This window comes from Megalops cyprinoides, chromosome 19, assembly GCF_013368585.1.
Source record: "Megalops cyprinoides isolate fMegCyp1 chromosome 19, fMegCyp1.pri, whole genome shotgun sequence".
NCBI lineage: Eukaryota > Metazoa > Chordata > Actinopteri > Elopiformes > Megalopidae > Megalops > Megalops cyprinoides.
The window spans coordinates 22,561,813-22,579,114 of NC_050601.1; the positions used below are offsets into that span (position 1 = coordinate 22,561,813).

General features: G+C 43.6%; 1 protein-coding gene across 3 annotated transcripts in view; it reads right to left on the reverse strand.

Annotated features, from left to right (window-relative positions):
* The window catches only part of LOC118794708 (neuronal-specific septin-3-like), a 71,213-nt gene that overhangs the window by 14,861 nt on the left and 39,050 nt on the right, over nt 1-17,302 (reverse strand). For 2 of the 3 annotated variants that reach the window (XM_036552961.1, XM_036552962.1), the window contains one exon: nt 4,862-5,080. In XM_036552961.1, coding sequence (XP_036408854.1) covers nt 4,862-5,080 — 219 coding nt within the window. Of the gene's footprint in view, nt 1-4,861; nt 5,081-12,398; nt 12,586-17,302 lie in introns of those variants that run through there. The other variant, XM_036552963.1, reaches the window with a different exon arrangement.

Genomic DNA, 17,302 nt, shown 5'->3' on the forward strand with positions numbered 1-17,302 from the left:
GGTTTCCAAGAATCTGCTGCTGTTTCAGATGAAGCAGGTGGTACTACAGTCGTGACAAAAAGCATGACGTGGTTTACAGTTTCTCCACGCTCTGTGCTCTGTCACAGACATGTTCGAGTCAGATGTCGTTGAAAAGGATATTGACTACACTATTTGACTCTCACTGCGTTTCTACTGAAACATTCACGGGGTATTGCAAAGCCTTTATGTTAATTCATTCTTGGTTGAAGACAGAAACAAATTCATGTTTCAAGTGATGCAAACATCACCGCATCATCGTTTTAAAGCCCTTGAACCACAAACCACATTGTTACATAGGGCTGAAACTGTGTGGCTCCAGGTTTTTTCACCTGTGCACCGGTAGAAACTTGTAGTTTGGCAGGAGGTATTGTTATTGACAATAACAATATGCAAAGAGACGAAAGTAACAACCTATATAATTTGTGGTCATTATGAAAGCATGTTGCGGTTTTCAAAATATGCTGAGGTGTCGGGCAATTTATTCTGGAAAATATCCTGGTTCTCTCTTGTAACCACAGACATAACATGAAACTCAGAAAGGAATTATGCAGTGTTTTCAGACTGGATGAAGCTGCAGTGTAATTTACAGTAGAAGCCTGATAACTGAAAGAATAGACTGAAGGGCATTTTTTGAATCCATGAGAATGTAAAACCCAGGGAAAGTGTTTGGTTAGACATGCCATGGATGTAGAACATTGTTTTGTGAAGGCCATTTACAAGGTATGCAGGTGTCCCGCTTACTTCTTGTCCTGTTGTCCCATTTGTCAGCTCACGGATAAGGACTGTATCTCCCTAACCAATCATCCTTCACACATCGTTCCTACTGTACAGGGATCTTGCCATTTTGTCATAGTCGCATTCAAGTTGTGAACAAAACTGGAGGAGCCAGGGAAAGACGATGAGCAGAGTCATCATTACCATGTGTTCCTTTTCTCTGTGTAGCCTAAAAAAAACAGTATTTGGGTTGGGAAAATGTACAGAATGTCTCTGTGTATACTGGGACAGCTGGGTCTTTGGGGTCGGGGTGATGTGTTGCAGATAGAGAGCGAGGGAGCGAGGAGGTGTCGGGAGAAATCTCCCTTCGACATGAGAGACGTCGCTCCTTTGGGCCATGTGAGAACAAACACCTGATACAGACAGATTCCAGGCACCAAAAATCGCCCGAGTTCTGGGAAGTGCTACCTCAGATCGGAGGTACAGTGTTCGTCTGCGAACGTGCGTGCATGTCTGTGTGAGTGCATTTAATGCATTTATAACACAGAGTATGCAGGGAGAGTGTGGGTGAGAGATAATGAATGACAGTTTGTGAGAGACACAAATGCTTCCATTGAGCCAACCAGCTGTGCCGTGCACAGACAAACAGCCAAGTGCCTGAAATGTTTCCAAAAACTGAGGCCTTAAATCTGAATCAAAGCATTTGCACTCTAAAGGCTTATGACTTGGGCAGAATATATTTCTCCAGTTTTGTTGTCCTTGAAAGACATCAAGTTCTCTGCTCTCAAAAAGAAATGTCAGTTGTTCATTTACAATCATAATTTTAAACCAAATCGGGTTGAAACTGGTGATGTAGAAAATTTTCTGGAGTCTGTAGTGTCTGTAGTGTTTTAAAATAAACACCCGGGAAGTGTTGAGCTGTGTTTCAATGGTCCTAAATCACCAGCAGAGTAAATCATTGGGTAAATCACCAGAAAAGTATTTACTTAGATTTCAATGGTATTTACCAGGCTGACTGTTAAAAACTGTGTTTGTCTAGCTGAAGACTGCAAATCCTCTGAGATAGAGATGTAAGTTAAGCATCTGAATAATAGCTGAAAAACATAATAACCAACCATTTCCAATATTAACATAAAGGAAAGAATGTCCTTGACCCTATTAAGAAAGATTCAGTCTATTCAAGGCCTGGCACACGAGGCACTAGAAGACCAGGAAGCAGAGTTGCACAATATGGGACATGTGGACTTGGCCAAGCCATTAGCTGTTAGTGCCAAGGACAGGATTACCCTGAGTGTCTATTGGTGGGTTGCCATTCTGTTCAGTGGCTCTATGAATCCCTGCCTTAAAATCACAAGGCAACAGTTTGGCGCAGTCACGCTATGCAAACTGAAACATTGGGATTGTCACAGAGGCTGGCATTTGATATGGAGCGGCCCAAATCAGGGTGGCCTGACACTGTTTGTTTTGCATGATTATGACAAGCACAGTGATTCAAAACAGAAAGGATTGTCCATTAGCAGCTATTTCGTTGGTAATGTGGCAGCTCTGCCTTGAACTCCAGCTCTGCCTTGAACTCCGCATGAAATCAGTTTAGCTTTAATGGAAAAAAACTGGTATTAACTTGGACCTATTGTTACAATGAAATGAATGAACCCCAACACTTCATTAGGATCAGAATTATTTAGTGTGGGCTTCTGAGTGGCTCAGTTGTCATGGCACCTGTCTTAAAAGCAGGCTGAGGCCTACAGCCTAGGTTTGAAACTGGGCGTGTCTTCTGCCAAGAAAATTGCCTGTGTGCCGGAAGACTCCAGTGGAGTAGCGGTTATCCTCCAATGAGTGTCCACTTCACTGTGGTGCAGCGGGTGAGGTTTGCGTCATTTTGGGGCTCCAGCAGGACTGAAGAGGTTGTCACGGCGGATGAGTCAGCGATTTAAAAACAGGGTTGGAGAAAAAGCTTAAAAAGTAATGTGAAGTGGACAAAGGTAGTGCCTTCACATGAAACACAATGAAGTATAAGGAATCAGGTTATGATTAGTCACCCTTGCTAAGACTGATGACCTTGTTAAGTATGATGAACCATTATTAGTTTCCACTGGTCCAAATGACCCCCCCCCTCCCCACTGCCCTCATTGGTGCCCAGCATTAGTTTGGTTTGGGTGCAGATGGTGGCCCTGGTTCAGGGACAATGGTGGCCCTGCTGTACAGCACATTTGCCTGAAGTCCCACACATTGGGACCACGCCTCACACTCAGACCTAGTAATCTATCACACTTTTTAAGGCAGATATTTTCCTTCTTAATTTATGTTTACCTCCTTTCCAAACTATTGTTTACGTTCAGTCTTGCCCGTCCACCTTAATCAATGCCAATCAATACCAATCTCTTAATCTCCACTAACTCCACTAACTCACCAGCCCACCCCTGCACTGTGATTGGTCTGACGGCCAGATATCCTGCAGCTTTAGCCCAGAGCAGAATACCACCATACATTCCTACTTCAGAAGTTTTATGGTTCTCAGAGTCGAACATGGCCCCGGCGCTGAAAATAATGATGATGACAAATATTGGTTGGGCTAAACATCCCAGAATTAAAACAGTTAATCAGCCTTCTCCAGGCAGAGATACCAGTGCTAAAGATGCAGCCATACTGCTCCTCCTGACTGACTCAGTGTTGCACTCTCTGCAGTGCTTATCCATTCACTGTGAAGCACGAGAGTGAGGAATATTCTTGAGATAATGAAGGAAATGGTTGGGCTATTTTTTTAAGTGTTTCACGCCAGAAGTATCATTCAACATGTTCTCCTGCTCAGGATTTCAAGTTAATTATTCTAGTTTGTGCAGACAGTCTGTACATAGTGGCTTTATGTGAACCCCAGGAAAAGCATCTATCCTGGAAATGATGAGCAAGAATTTAGATTCAGCTCTTCCAAAACTCATTTGTAAGCGTTTGGTGAGCGCAACCTGACACCTTTTAATTTCATTCATTTATATTTTTGTAAAGATTTCCAGACAAAAACCCCCCACGTAATCCATTTTGAGCTCTAATCAGATGTATATCTTAGATGATAATTGTAAGATAAACTGTTTATAATTTTTCTTGGAACTGCTCTTGGCGTACTTACAAATTAGTAATTAAAATGAGCAGCACTGAATGAAATAGTTTATTGAGGGGTAATTCTTCCTATTACTGTTTCCATAACAGTGCAGGAGACAAAGGCTGAGAGACACCAGCTGATCCCCATCTGTTAATTACTGTTTTGGCGTTTGGTGTACAATAGGAGATTCCCCTCCCTGTCGCACCGTAACACAGCACAATTGCCAGAGATGAAAGGAACAGCAGAGAAGGGCATAAAGCCTTTAAAGCCGAGATGACAACGTTGAGTTTTTCTTGGCTCTGCCTGAACACGGTCAGAAAGGGCCCACCTTTGGCAGTGGAGCACACTTGGAGTGTCATGCTTCCTGTTCACCTGGCCACCTTTCCTTTCAGCAACGCTGCAACCCCCACCCCCCACCAACACCCCCACCCGGGTCACCACAAACCCAGGGCACTGGTTTCCGTTCCGTTTTAGGGGGATCAAGAGGCAGGGGCAGGAAAAATGCCTCTGATTTCTTGCATGCATGTGTTTGAGAGCTCAGTGGTCTCTCCTGTTTTCTTGTGTGGTCTTTCCTCTTCATATAGCTCTTACCACGCAAATGAGCCATACACATTAAAATATAAGTCAAATCTGAAGCAATACATTTTCAATAAATGAACTGCACACATAAGAAGATATATAACATCATATATGATATGATATTATATAATCCATATATAATATCAAACCAAATGTATAAACCGGCTAATACTGGAAGTATTACTGTGTACTGTGATATATTCAAATCTGTATTTCTTTTATTTTTATATTTTATATATATTTACATATATTTACATACAATGCAGTGAACATACCACTTATTGGAAACTCATACTCTTAGTACTGAGAAAGTTAGGTTTTGATGCACTTTTCATGGCATATATTCAGTGCATGTGTCTATGTGTGTTTGCATGTATGTTTGTGTATATACATATATACGCAGCACACAAAAGCACACTCTTTCTCTTCCTTCTATTTAGGCCACTTACGTACCTACAACCATGATGTTGAACTCGAAGCCAGTCTTCATGGCCTTGCGTCTCATTTGGTCCAGCACGGCCTCGATCCCCACATAGCCAAACAGCTCTGGGCCCATGACACACCCGTCTGGGCTGGGTTCTCTGGGGAGAGGGGGCGGGGCCTCTGGCTCTGGCTCTGGTTCCGCCTCCTGCTCAGCCATCCGGACTTCGGGCTCCAGGGCCTGCGTTGTGTCTGAGGGAGGAGAGGGCAGAGGTGGAGGGGGGGCAGGGTTAGCATGACAATGAGGGTGGAATTGTAGGATTGTAGCATAGAGGACTTGAAGGTTGTGGGTTAGCATTTTGGTAGGCTTGATAGCAGGACTTAAATGCTCAAGAACCCTAAAGACTCAAGGGAAAACCCAGCTGCATGAGCAAGTTACAAAATGTCTAGAGTGCAAAACTGGAAAAACTGTAAAAAGGTAAAGCACCTGAATCCAGACAAGGGTGCCTGAATAGCAATGAAATGAAATTTAATCTTCCATGCATGGAGGGATGCCTAGTAAGTAGTGTGATACTTTAGTGATAATTTAAGGGATTCAGTTCAACAATTTAAAACAAGGAGTCAGAATTCATTTAATATGAGTTTTTCATCAGGGCTTCTGCACATGTACATGCCAGGAAACACACACACACATACACAGACATATGCAGTCATTCAAAAATGTATGCACACTCACAAATAATATCAGTATCTAGTATTCTACTGGTCATTAAAACCTGATTTTGTACTTACAGCTACTGTTTGACCATAGACACAAAAACTACATTTCTCAAATCTATCCTGGTATATTCTGGTCTTAGGCAGTGTTATGTTTTTCCTCAGACCAGAATTGACTAAAAATACATATGCATATACAACATATTTTTCACATATAGTTACACACATCAGATGTCATGGCTGAAGCTGTTGAATACACTACACAGCATTGGCACGGTGCTGGCGTCTGTACCATGCCGATTTGTTTGTTGTGTATTCCCTTTGTGGTGTTGTGAGGCTGTGGTGTTTACAGGTTTACTCTCAGCTAGGCTCTCTAAATGTGGACTGCAGCTCCGCTGTCCAGGGCTGGTTTAGCGAGGAAAGAGGATTGGCCTGACATGACAGTCTTCCAGCGGCGCTCACAGAGTGACCTCTCTTGTGTCATCTCTGCCCTCGGTAACGGTGATGTAACCACGTCACCCCCAGCGGTGTGTGTTTGTTTCCTTGGATTACGTCAATGGCAGAATGCCTGAAGTTTAGCTGAGGACAGTCCTCCCATCAGTGGAAATTTATCTGGAACCAAATCTGACTCAGAGCTGCCAGCAACAGAGGAGCAAAGACAACAGGGAAATGTAAAGAGCGCTAATTCAGCCATTCGTGTTTTCTCTCTCAGTAATAATGAGTAGGATGTGTTGCTCTGAAAAGCTAAATGCAAAGGATATGTATATATGCTATGGTCCACCAAAATGTATCGACCTGTGGTGGGGGTAGAACCCACTGCGACACAATGCTAGCACATTTGAGAGGTTTTTGGGGAGTTTTCACAGCTACAAAACCACCTTTTACACTGACATTTGGGCAAAGGTCCTGCCTCAGTTTTGACACTGGGTGAAACGGAACGAGTCAAGTTGAAGTTTATTTATATCACACAGATCTATCATCAGAACTGTGTCATACAAAGACCCCAAAGCCACAGCAGTGCACAAAAGAGGCATTAAGCATCGCTTTGTGATACATCTGTGTACCCTCAACGTTAAGGTCACCTTTTTTAAATTGACAAGAAAAATGGTTCAGTAGTTTCATTTGTGGAGCTGGAAATCAGCGTCAGAGAGGCTGAATGATTAATGCTTTCTGTATCTAACTAAATGTGTTTGCTGGGTTTCACTTCACATACAGCAAGCCTGGAGGCCTTTGTTGTTAGGACAGAAAACGCTAGGGGCCAATTCCTATAGAAATGACTGTGCCCCGTTAATACCCATTAAAAGTTTACTGGATACTGTAAAAGCTCCAGCAACTATAATCAGCCTTTAACTGCTGAGCCAGGTATGCCCATGCCAAAAGCTTGCAGGGTCTTATGAATGAATCAGGGCGATTGGCCATTTCCTTTAAAGCTCACAGTAAGGGCTCACTGTCCTGGTGGCAACACCGACTGAGGCAAAATGTATGTCTGTGTGTCTGTTTGTCTGTCTGTCTGTGTGAAGTGTCAGTCTACAGAGAGGTCACATCATGGCAGCGCAGCGACCGTTATTCTAACACGTGACGCGGAACATAAGGGAGACTCTGAACGCAACACAAAGCAAAGGAGAACCGAGCTGTGCCACAGCGGCACCTGTCCCAACGACCAACAGCAACAGGAAGCCACGCGATGGTGCCAGCAGCACCGGGGACGCGTGAGCTGCCACAGTGGCCGTTGTATGCCAGCTAACAAAGACAGCAGTGAAGTCATGAAACAAAGAACCGCTGGGTAATAGGATAATAGGCCCATATGAAGTGTCCTTTATCCCACTGCAAATCACTTCGGACAAACAGCACGCGGCGTGATCCAGATTTACTGCGACTCGGATACAGTTGGCCCGCAGAAGCGACTGGGGCGTGCAGACTCGGGCAGCGGGCAAAAAAAAAATGAAAATGCAAATTACATGAGGTAAGGAAAGAAAGAACAGCGAGAACAGCAAACAAACAAGGATTCAACGAACAAGCAAAAAAAAAAAAAAAAGAACGAACGAACAATGATTCAACAGTAAAGACTGCTGCTCCACTTCTGGAGGATGAGATCACCGGGGGGTGGATGTGTTTGATACAGAGCTGCTTCACAGAGAGTTAATTTCTTTAATTTGATGCTCATTTATTTCATTCTCCTGTGACTAGTAACTATCCATTCTTGTGCACAACTCACTCAGTCAACTGGCTTGGGTGAGTTTTGTACCCTGCTGCGCCAGCAGAGCCAGCTGCATTGTTCTGGTCTAATTTAATGCTGATAGAAGCAGAGGTAGACCAGCAGACTGTACCTACAGCAGCATTTCCTTCTGGTTCATTCCATGTAGTTTCATAGTTGATAGTTTGGAAAGGAAGTCCTGTTTTGCATTGTACATTACTGCATATACTTTTTTCCTATATATATATATATTTTTTTTTTTTTCCTAAATTTATTTCAGTCCATTTCTTTGACTGCTGTGTGGTGAAAATGGGGCAAAAAACATTAAAAAGTTAAATATGTAAAACAAGTATCAAGGAAATTACCATTAATTAACATTAATAATTAATATAACATTTGCACATGTATACATACACATACATCTTACAGTGTAAATTTTTCAAAAATGCACATACACATATCACACAAACACACACACACACAGAGGCACACACACACAGACACATGCACACACACACACACGCGCGCGGTATGTCTAATACACTCTTTAGAGCCAAGTGGGAATGTTGGAGAAGACCATGGGAACGGTGCCAGTAGCTAGTCCTGTTGATTTGATTAGCTATAAATACCTGTCCTCCAGCAGCAGAGAAAGAAACTAATCCCCACAGAACCGTTGTCCTTGATACAGCCCAGTGAGACCATGGGCAACAGAGCACCCCAGAACCTGGTGCGGTAGATGGTCGCTGCTCTGAGAGAGATGAGGACGAAACAGACCCGGAAAAACACAGGGACTTCTCTCATGAGGACAAAGTGTTTTGTTGAACAGGCAACGATTCTGTGATACACCATCCCTCTGAGTGCAGGTGACCTCCTGATAATGTCCACAGCATCGTACCGGAGCTCACTGGTGTCCTTGAGTAACTCTGTCTGGCTATCTGTACATCTTTCAGAGGGAAACTCGGGATGTTCCCAGAAAGGCCCTTAGTATTTCACCTCACACTTATCCTTTTGACATGCGTATCTAATTGGAATTTGAATGAATTGGAGGCTTTCTGGGAAAAGTCATTAAGCATGTAAGAATTTTCCCAAGGGAGTGTTTAGCTGGGTGCACCAAATGCACACCAAGTCAAGGAGCCTTACAAGGCAGATTTATAAATGTTTGTAAGCCCAGCTAGGCACTCCCTATACTTTATTTAGTCGTAAAACCTCTCTAGGTGCCCCAACAGTTCTACAGTTCCTTTTTTTAACTAGCATTCTTTCTTACTTATTAACAAGCCTTTTCCCACCAATTACTGTAAATAAAAAGCTCTTAAAATTACATTAAAAATGACAGTGCAGCTGCTAGCACATGCTAAAGCAGTTGGCAAAATTACATTACAGTTGCTTAGCTGACACTCTGACCCAGATAAACTTACATAACTGAAAATTTTTATCTGTTTGTACAGCTGGATATTTACTGAAGCAATTCTGTTTGAGTACCTGCCCCAAGGGTACAAGAGCAGTGCCCCATCTAGGAATCAAACAGGTAACCTTTGGATTACTAGCCGTGTTTCTTACCACCTACCACTATACCACACTATACATAAAATCACACGCATTCAAAGAATGTGAAATGACTTAAACATATTTGTATGATTAACTGCCAGAACAGAGGCTGAATTCCAATTAATATTGCACATTTTCCTGTGGTCTTATTACAAATCCAGAAATGGTTTGGTGACAGTATGCAACTGCACACAGATATGGAGCCTTACAGACAACCTTGTTCATGGCACTATAGAAGGTAGTTCTGTGAGAGGGCAAAACTAAGGGAAAGTGTGCTCTTGAACCTCAAAAGCATTTTCACACCAACTTTTTTAACTTTGTAAGGACTGCGGCCTTAAAGTGTGCTTGGCATATCCAGCTGACCCCCCCCCCCCCCCCCCCCCCAAACAATTAAGTTCTAGCTCCAAGTATATCTAAATGTTAATAGGAATCTACTGATACTTCCTTCATAAAAGAGCCCTAAGTGTCCTTCGAGCCCCGCCAGGCTTCGCCTGAAAGCTGCACACATGCCAAATCATTCATCTCGCGAGGAACGTTCCTCCTTGGATGCGATGTGAGCGGGACGCAGGGGGTCGTGCCGCCGGAGCTGGGAAAACACTCAGAGGGCCATGACAAACGAAGTGCCCGGGGGGGGAAGGGGTGAGATACGGACCCCCACGGCCATGAGAAAAGCAAACAGGGCAGGAGCCACAGGCAAACGGGCCGAGGGAAGAGGGCCCGTATGAAAGGCGGGTGAGAGTGAGCACACTGACACACCGCATTCTGCTCACACTCCCCGACCGCTCGCTTCTGCAGAGTAGACACCTCACCAAGGAGGCTGTTTGATCTAAGCGCTCCGCCACCTCCACCTGACTGTACAGTACATGACATTAGTGTGACATAGCTTAACATTTTTACAAATTATCTATTTCTATAGCTGGATACTTACTGAGGAAACTCTTTTCACCTTCAGCGCCATAACTTTGCATTTAATTGTGCATTTAACTTAACTTTCCGCAGCATTATTATTAATTATTACCTGCATTCACCCTATGTGATGAAAAAGCAGATAGGAAATTTGAGGTGCTTTACTGAAAATATGTAACTGCTCACAAACAATTCTCACTGGCAGTTTTAGGTGTGTGCAGTGCTCCAGCACTGATGAGTTGATCAATAAATTTAACCTGAGAAAATCAACAGGAATAACATTTGTTTAGTTCCTGTTGATTTTCTTGGATCAACTACTTAACAAGTCACTGATGAAGTACATGCTTAGAGAATTAATTAGCCAGTTAGCTTTAGTGCTAATGACTAAAGAGTGTTCTACAGTGTTTGATTCTGATCACATCTGATTTACCAGGGCCAGTTAATCAGTCTCCAGCGACCCACTTGCGCCTTATTTGATTTGATCACTACCTGTATCCATTTGTTAGTGTAAGTGTAAAAGTGTAAAATCCAACTTTAATAAACACATTTTCAATATTTACCCAACTACAATTTTGAACTTTTGGGAAGTATAGTGATTGCCACTTTGTTGTATGTTACTGTATGCAGAAATAAATACTAATTTGTAATACTAATTGCAGAGTATGTTGTGAAAGGTATTCCCTAACATTTGAGAGAACTGCATGAAAGCGGCATCTCTGTGTTCTGCAACGCTCTTTGTGACAGTCTCTGTTGTGGAGAGCTCTACACTGCACACAGTTAGGACATTACTGAGTCAGTGACAGCAGCAGAATGCTCACACTGATGACCTCACCGTGTGTGACGACCACATCTGGGGAAGACACACAGAACAGACGCATGCTATGCACACAGTGGACCTCATGACCTCACCATATGTGACGACCACATCTGGGGACAGGCATACAGTACAGACGCCAGCCATGCACACAGTGGACCTTGTGACCTCACTGCATGTGACAGCCACACATCTGGGGATGAGGATACTAAGTGTCCTTCAAGCCCAGCACAGGTGCGACGTGCCCATGAACCTTACACACAATGCTTACATACAATGATCCATCCAGTCCAACCAAGAGAACACTGTGGGTTCTGTCGGCCTGTTGTGACTGGATCAGATTCTGGGAGGGGGTGCTCCAGCTGGCCAGGCCCACCCCCCCGTCTCCCCCCCCCCGTTTCCCTATCGCACCGTACACGCATTCCCCACCAACGGGTGACTTTCGCAGGGTTTAATTAAGAACATACAGTCACATTATGTTGTTATCAGTGGTGCTTTCTGTACATCTCTGAATCTCTACATCGCCCCTGCCGTCACCACCCAACATATTTCCCTCTGTGCCCTCGCCCAGCTGACTGCGCCTTCTGTGCTGCTACCCAGGACAGGAATCCGTTCAGCAACCACGCAGACCAACCCACAGACCTCATTCTGCAGCAGTCATCACTGCCATAAGTGACAGGCAGATTTTGGCTCAGTAGATGTGTGACTAGGGTTGTGTTCCCAGAGCACATACAAATTGAATACAAAACCCGGCTGCTCACCCATCCTCAAATTCCATACAACTAAAACATCCAACCACAGTTTTAGCTGTATGAAAATGTGGAAAGAAAGAAGTCATCTGTAGGAAAAAAATGATCCACAACATGCAACGAACATGTTCCAGAGGGGGAGCGCATTAATTTAATCTGATTCAGAACAGGCATGTGTGTTACATGATAGCTGAAAAATATGGAAAACTACAGAAATTCTGCAGCAAACAGCCCTCCATGAGCTCTCCCCATAAGGCCTCATTACACAACAGAGCTCCATAGGGGGGGGGGGGGGGAGAAAGCCATCCTGTATGAGAGAGGCTACACTTCAAATGACAGCAGCCACCTGTTCGACTTGGACCGTCGTGACACCCGGAGCGCCGCTGTGAAAATTTGCCAGCACTGAGTACCAAAAAGGGAACAGGTCTGCCACCGAGGATCAAAGACATCAAAGCTTCCTTGAAACTCTGAGGAAAGTCTCCAAAAATATGATAATACAACAGTGTACAGCCCCCCCCCTCCCTTTTTTTTCATCAGGCAGCTGCCGATGAAGTAGACCATTTCTGGCAGCCCTATTGTTAGCAGAGCAGGACTGAGCAAACTCTCATTGAAACACACATTAAAAAAAAAAAAAAAGATTCCTACCTTCTCTCATTCAAAAAAGTCTCTTTCCGCTTCGTTCCGAACAAGCTAGTAATCCAACCACTGCGGTGCCTGCTGGGTAATGGGCTGGCACAGCTCAAAGCAGGGGGCGAGCCTCTCCTTATTTCGCTGAAGTTCGTTCAGCCCTTCTCTCAGCTGTTTCCCGTGCTGAAGAAAGCTGGGAGCGCTGAGGCTTAATGGGACTGAATGAGAGTGATTCTCTCTCGCTCTCTCTCTCTCTCTCTCTCTCTCCGTCTCACTGTTCAGCTAAAGCTCTGCTCAGCCATTCATATGCAGATGGGCCAGAAGCTTCCACTAATCCAACAGAGTACTTGTCCAACCCCCCCCCCCCCCGGCCTCTAATTTACACATGAGTGAAGCTGCTAAAAGAATTCTGAACACAGGGCTAACCAGATAAATAACTGTCCTATAAAACAAATTGGTGAGCATGCAGTTATTATTTAAAGAGCCCCTCCCCCACCAAAAAAACTGACAGTTTATGCACATTGTGAGCCTGTTGCTTTAATCTGAAACACAAGAAGGCCTGGCCCTATATACTTCCACCCCCCAGTAATAAATGCCAGCCATTCTGAGGTTATCTGCAATGCCGGTACTATCTCTTCAGCCATCCAGCCCTTTGAAGGCTCGCCAGTGACTAAATCTCTTACAAGATAAGCTGAGTTTAACAATGTCATTCTCCTAACGTTTTATCAACGTCCTCAGAGCGCAGATATTCACAACAACGGTTTACTAACGAGGGCCCCGTCTGCTGTTTTGCAATATATGTCCCTTTCAGCAGACGGGTGTGTTCAGATAGGAACTTATGGCTGGTTGTATGCTACTTGAGGAAACGTCACGTAAAACAGGTTTTCCAGATAGCCGGGGGTAATCTGGAAGTGTTTAAAAGGTTATTTTCTTCGTGGCTGGTGTCACAGATGATATTTTCAGAAATACTTATCACTGGTTTGATGTCTCCCTCCAAGGCAGAAAAAATGGATTCTTTCATGACTGATACCGGATAGGGCCAGGTTTTACACTAAATAATTTAACATTCTGCCCTTCCATTGTTTTGGAGAGTTGGGTAAAAAAGAGAGGAACCTGGAAGAGGGTGTGCGGGGTAGTTTGAAGACACCTCTCACAGCCTTTTAAATGAAAACATATTCTCTGGAGGTCTTTTTAACAAGCAAGGTTAAAACGCGGTTCAGTTTGTCTCTGTTCTGCTTCACTTTCCTTTTCCGTCGAGCACTCGCGGTACCTTGATTTCTTGGGCCAGGGGTTTAAGTTTGCTTGCTGTCTGTCTGCACTTCTAAAAATTGTAGTTATCTAGAGAAGTACCATTTCTCACTTTGAGCTTCCGTTGGCTCAAACCAAAACTCACAGCTTCTCCATGCCCTCTCTCAGATAACAGAGAAAATCACGCAACATCCCAGCCAATGACAAGCAAACCTTCCTTCATGGTGTGCATCACTGTCCAAAACTAGGAAAAATAAATTCCAGGTTAAGAATAAAGTCACGAATAAGATGTAATCACCTACTGATGGGTGATCCTTACTTGTTTATGTTCAGCAAGCTGGCCAAACATAAATCCATAACAAAAAAATTCAGGATTCAGGAAAGTTATCAGTTTAGAAGTAAGCCCCCTTCACTCCCTGCCTCTTGCAGACAGACCTCCACTAACTCACAGCAGGAGCAAACACTAAGCGATGATTATCACCAGTCAATGAAAGGAGGAAATGAGTGAGCTCAGCCACTGACGGTGAAGAATTAAGAATGATTTCCTGGCTTCTTTATAGCTGGTCTTATTTATCTTTGTTTAGCAGTGAGACATGGGCATAACGAAGCAGTCATGCTTGCTGGTGTTCAGAAATTTCATAACTGCTCAGGCTGTCAGTTGAAGGTCCAGTGAAGCTGGTAAATTTGTCTCTCCATGACCGCAGATGCCCCTGTCTTTTACTTCCTGTTAGTACTGAATGATTTCTAAACTCTGAGGTAAAATATTTCAGTTCCCTCTTTTTTTTAAAAAATAAGAAAGTCTTTTCTCAGGTTCCTCATTGTTATAACCATTAGTGAAATGTAGCCATGGTAGCATGCACAATTAAGGCAATTAATAAGTACCAATAAATGCTGGTAATATTATTAAACGGGTCAGAGCTTATAAATACAGCATTATAATGTAAATAAAATCATAGTAAAATGTTTCCTTGCTAAAAATAAAAATATATGCCACTTTAAAGTTCATTGGCTTTATTCAGGAAATTCCATCTTTCATAAATTTTTTAGGTGCCCAACACAAATTTTTGGGCAACTGGCCCTGAGTAATACAATCTCTGCATGTTTCTTGGGTACACGCTTCCACAGTTAAAGGAGATACAACCATTTCAAAATCAGGTGTCGTCTGGAGGAAATCCGAGACTCTGCTTTTATTGGGACAATGAAACCCAGCGCCAAGAATCTGTTTTTTTCCAGGACAGGACAGCGTTACGGCAACAGAGTTCCAGACTCTCGACATTCCCATCCCACACTGTCTCCCTCCACGCTGGCCCAGTGCCGGCTGTCACCCCATCCATCTCTCCACCATTGCGGACCCCGATCAGGATGATTGGGGGGGGTTGATATTGTACATGAACCTGTGAGCAGTCCATTTTTGGACCATTTGGTCACTTAATAAATCCCAACAGCTTAAGAAAAAACAAACCCGAGCCTCATTGTCACCTGATGTGTATCTCAAGCTAACAAACGCTGGGCAGTGTTTTTATTTTTTCCATTTCATGTATCAATGAACTTCACAGCTAAAGAAAAAGATGCCAGTATATGGCCAGAAATATGATTTGAAAGGTAAGAGGTAAATATATAAAACACGTAAATTTTTCTAAGGAGGGGATTTGTACCAAAAGGAAAAAGCCAATGAAGAGTCAAAGAAGCACTTGCAAATGGACGTTAGGTTATGATGTGCCCATCTGCATTGCTTTAAAGCGTGGCTGCTGTGTGGCTAAGTTAAAGTGCAAATGCGAAATGGAAGGCACATGGCCGTTGCTATTGTGGCGCACCCCTTTGCACTGGTTTTCGTTCTGCTCATTCGAACAGCTGTTCGTTCTGCCTCATTTCAGTAGCCTTTACTTTTTTTTTCTTTACTGTATCTGTCAATCACTCATGCAGGGCAGGCGAAGGCAGCTTTTTGTAAAGGCAGTTTGTTTTAGGTGCAGGCTTATGTGTGGGGTTACACAAAAGGAAGCTGCATCGTCTCTAGGGCAGCAAACGAACAGCTTGAAACCGAGCAAATTTCTCGCACCTCCTTTCGCACGCGTCAAATGTTAGGAGGTGAAAGGCCAGCTTTTGGGTGCCGAATGTGAGGTTGCCGACAGTCACCATCTCCTGCCACTTTTCATAAAGCTCTCCATTTCTGAATGCGACTAGACTTCAAATCTAGACTTCAAATTTAGTTTGCAGTCTTTGTGAAACTAAGTAGCTAGAATATTATGGATACTGTGGTCCCTAGTGGATCATTTTTAATTGCTTTTCACTCTTTTATGCAACCCTGCTTTAATATCAGTAATTGTACATTAGGCTGGTCTCACTGCAACAAACTCAGAAGTGCTGGAGTGTCGCAATGCTGAAGAAATTTCATTCTTTGATACACTTGCAAACAGCCAACAGCTATTTTTTTACACTTCTGATCCTACATTGCACCACAGTTAAGGAAGTGCTGATTAGAGGATAGGCACTTAAAATCTACAGTGTGGGTGTGTCTAGATGATAAGTGACAAATGAGGTAAATGTTATATTGTTTGGAAACTGAACAGCGAAAGTCGTGTTTTTACCTTTTCTCCATCTACATAGCTGTTGACTCATGAAATGAGTCGAGAACCCGAAAACCTTCCAAAGATATGAAACATATTACCATGAGTATGCAAACTGACCCACCAAGAGTTTTTCAACAGTTGTTGGGTCACTATATGATTGCATGGCATTTTGTCAGTTAATCTTATAGAAGCTCAAATTATTCCTGTCTTTACTGACTTTACTGGCTTTGTAGAGGAAAATCATACTTTAAAGGATTTCCATCACCTGTTCCATCTTCCATTAGCACTTAAGAGCTTTTCCTCCAATTAGACAGGAATCTGTACCATAACAGATGCAAAATTTTTTTTTTAAATGTGCAAACATTCTATATCAGTAACTCTTCCATGGCCTAAAAAGAAAATGGCCAATCTTTGTTATGATTTCTGCTGCAAAAGTAGGTAAAAGCTGCTAGTTTATGTGTGTGTGTGTATGTATTTGTGCATATGCTTTAACACAAGGGAAAGTCACTGAACCCTTCCATTATTGGGTGCCTTTGATTAAAAGCACATGACACAACTGTTGCTGTGGGTTCATTCGTTGCCAGGGAGACGTGCTGGAAGGAACAGGAAGTATCAGGTTACCTCAAGGGGTTCAGGGGCACAGATGGTGAGAAGCCACTGCCATACTCTGAACCACACAAGGGGTTAATTCAGCTGCGGCTGCTCAAAATGCAGCCCCAGCAAGCTTTGGGGTGGGGGGTGGTGAGGTAGAGGAGGGAGGAAGCAGCACACTCTGGGAGACTGACCCCACTCTTTCTCGGTGTCTGTTTACACTCTGCCTCTGCCTCGGTGTCAGTGTGTGTATTCTGCTGACAGCGAAGTGGAAAGGAGGGGGTGGGTGCGTGGGGGCCTTTTAAACCCATTGACAAGGAAAATGTCAAACAGGACCATTTATTACCAGCAATCTCACCAGCTAAAGCTGACCTGAGAGCACTGTTTCTGGCTTTGTGTTCGCAAAGGACCGATGGAGTACCAGAAAGGAAAATGTCCATTTGCTCCAGGCGATGTCTCAACCTTACAATGAAACCCCTACGTACTGCGCGGCCCCTCAGCCGGCAGAAACAGACA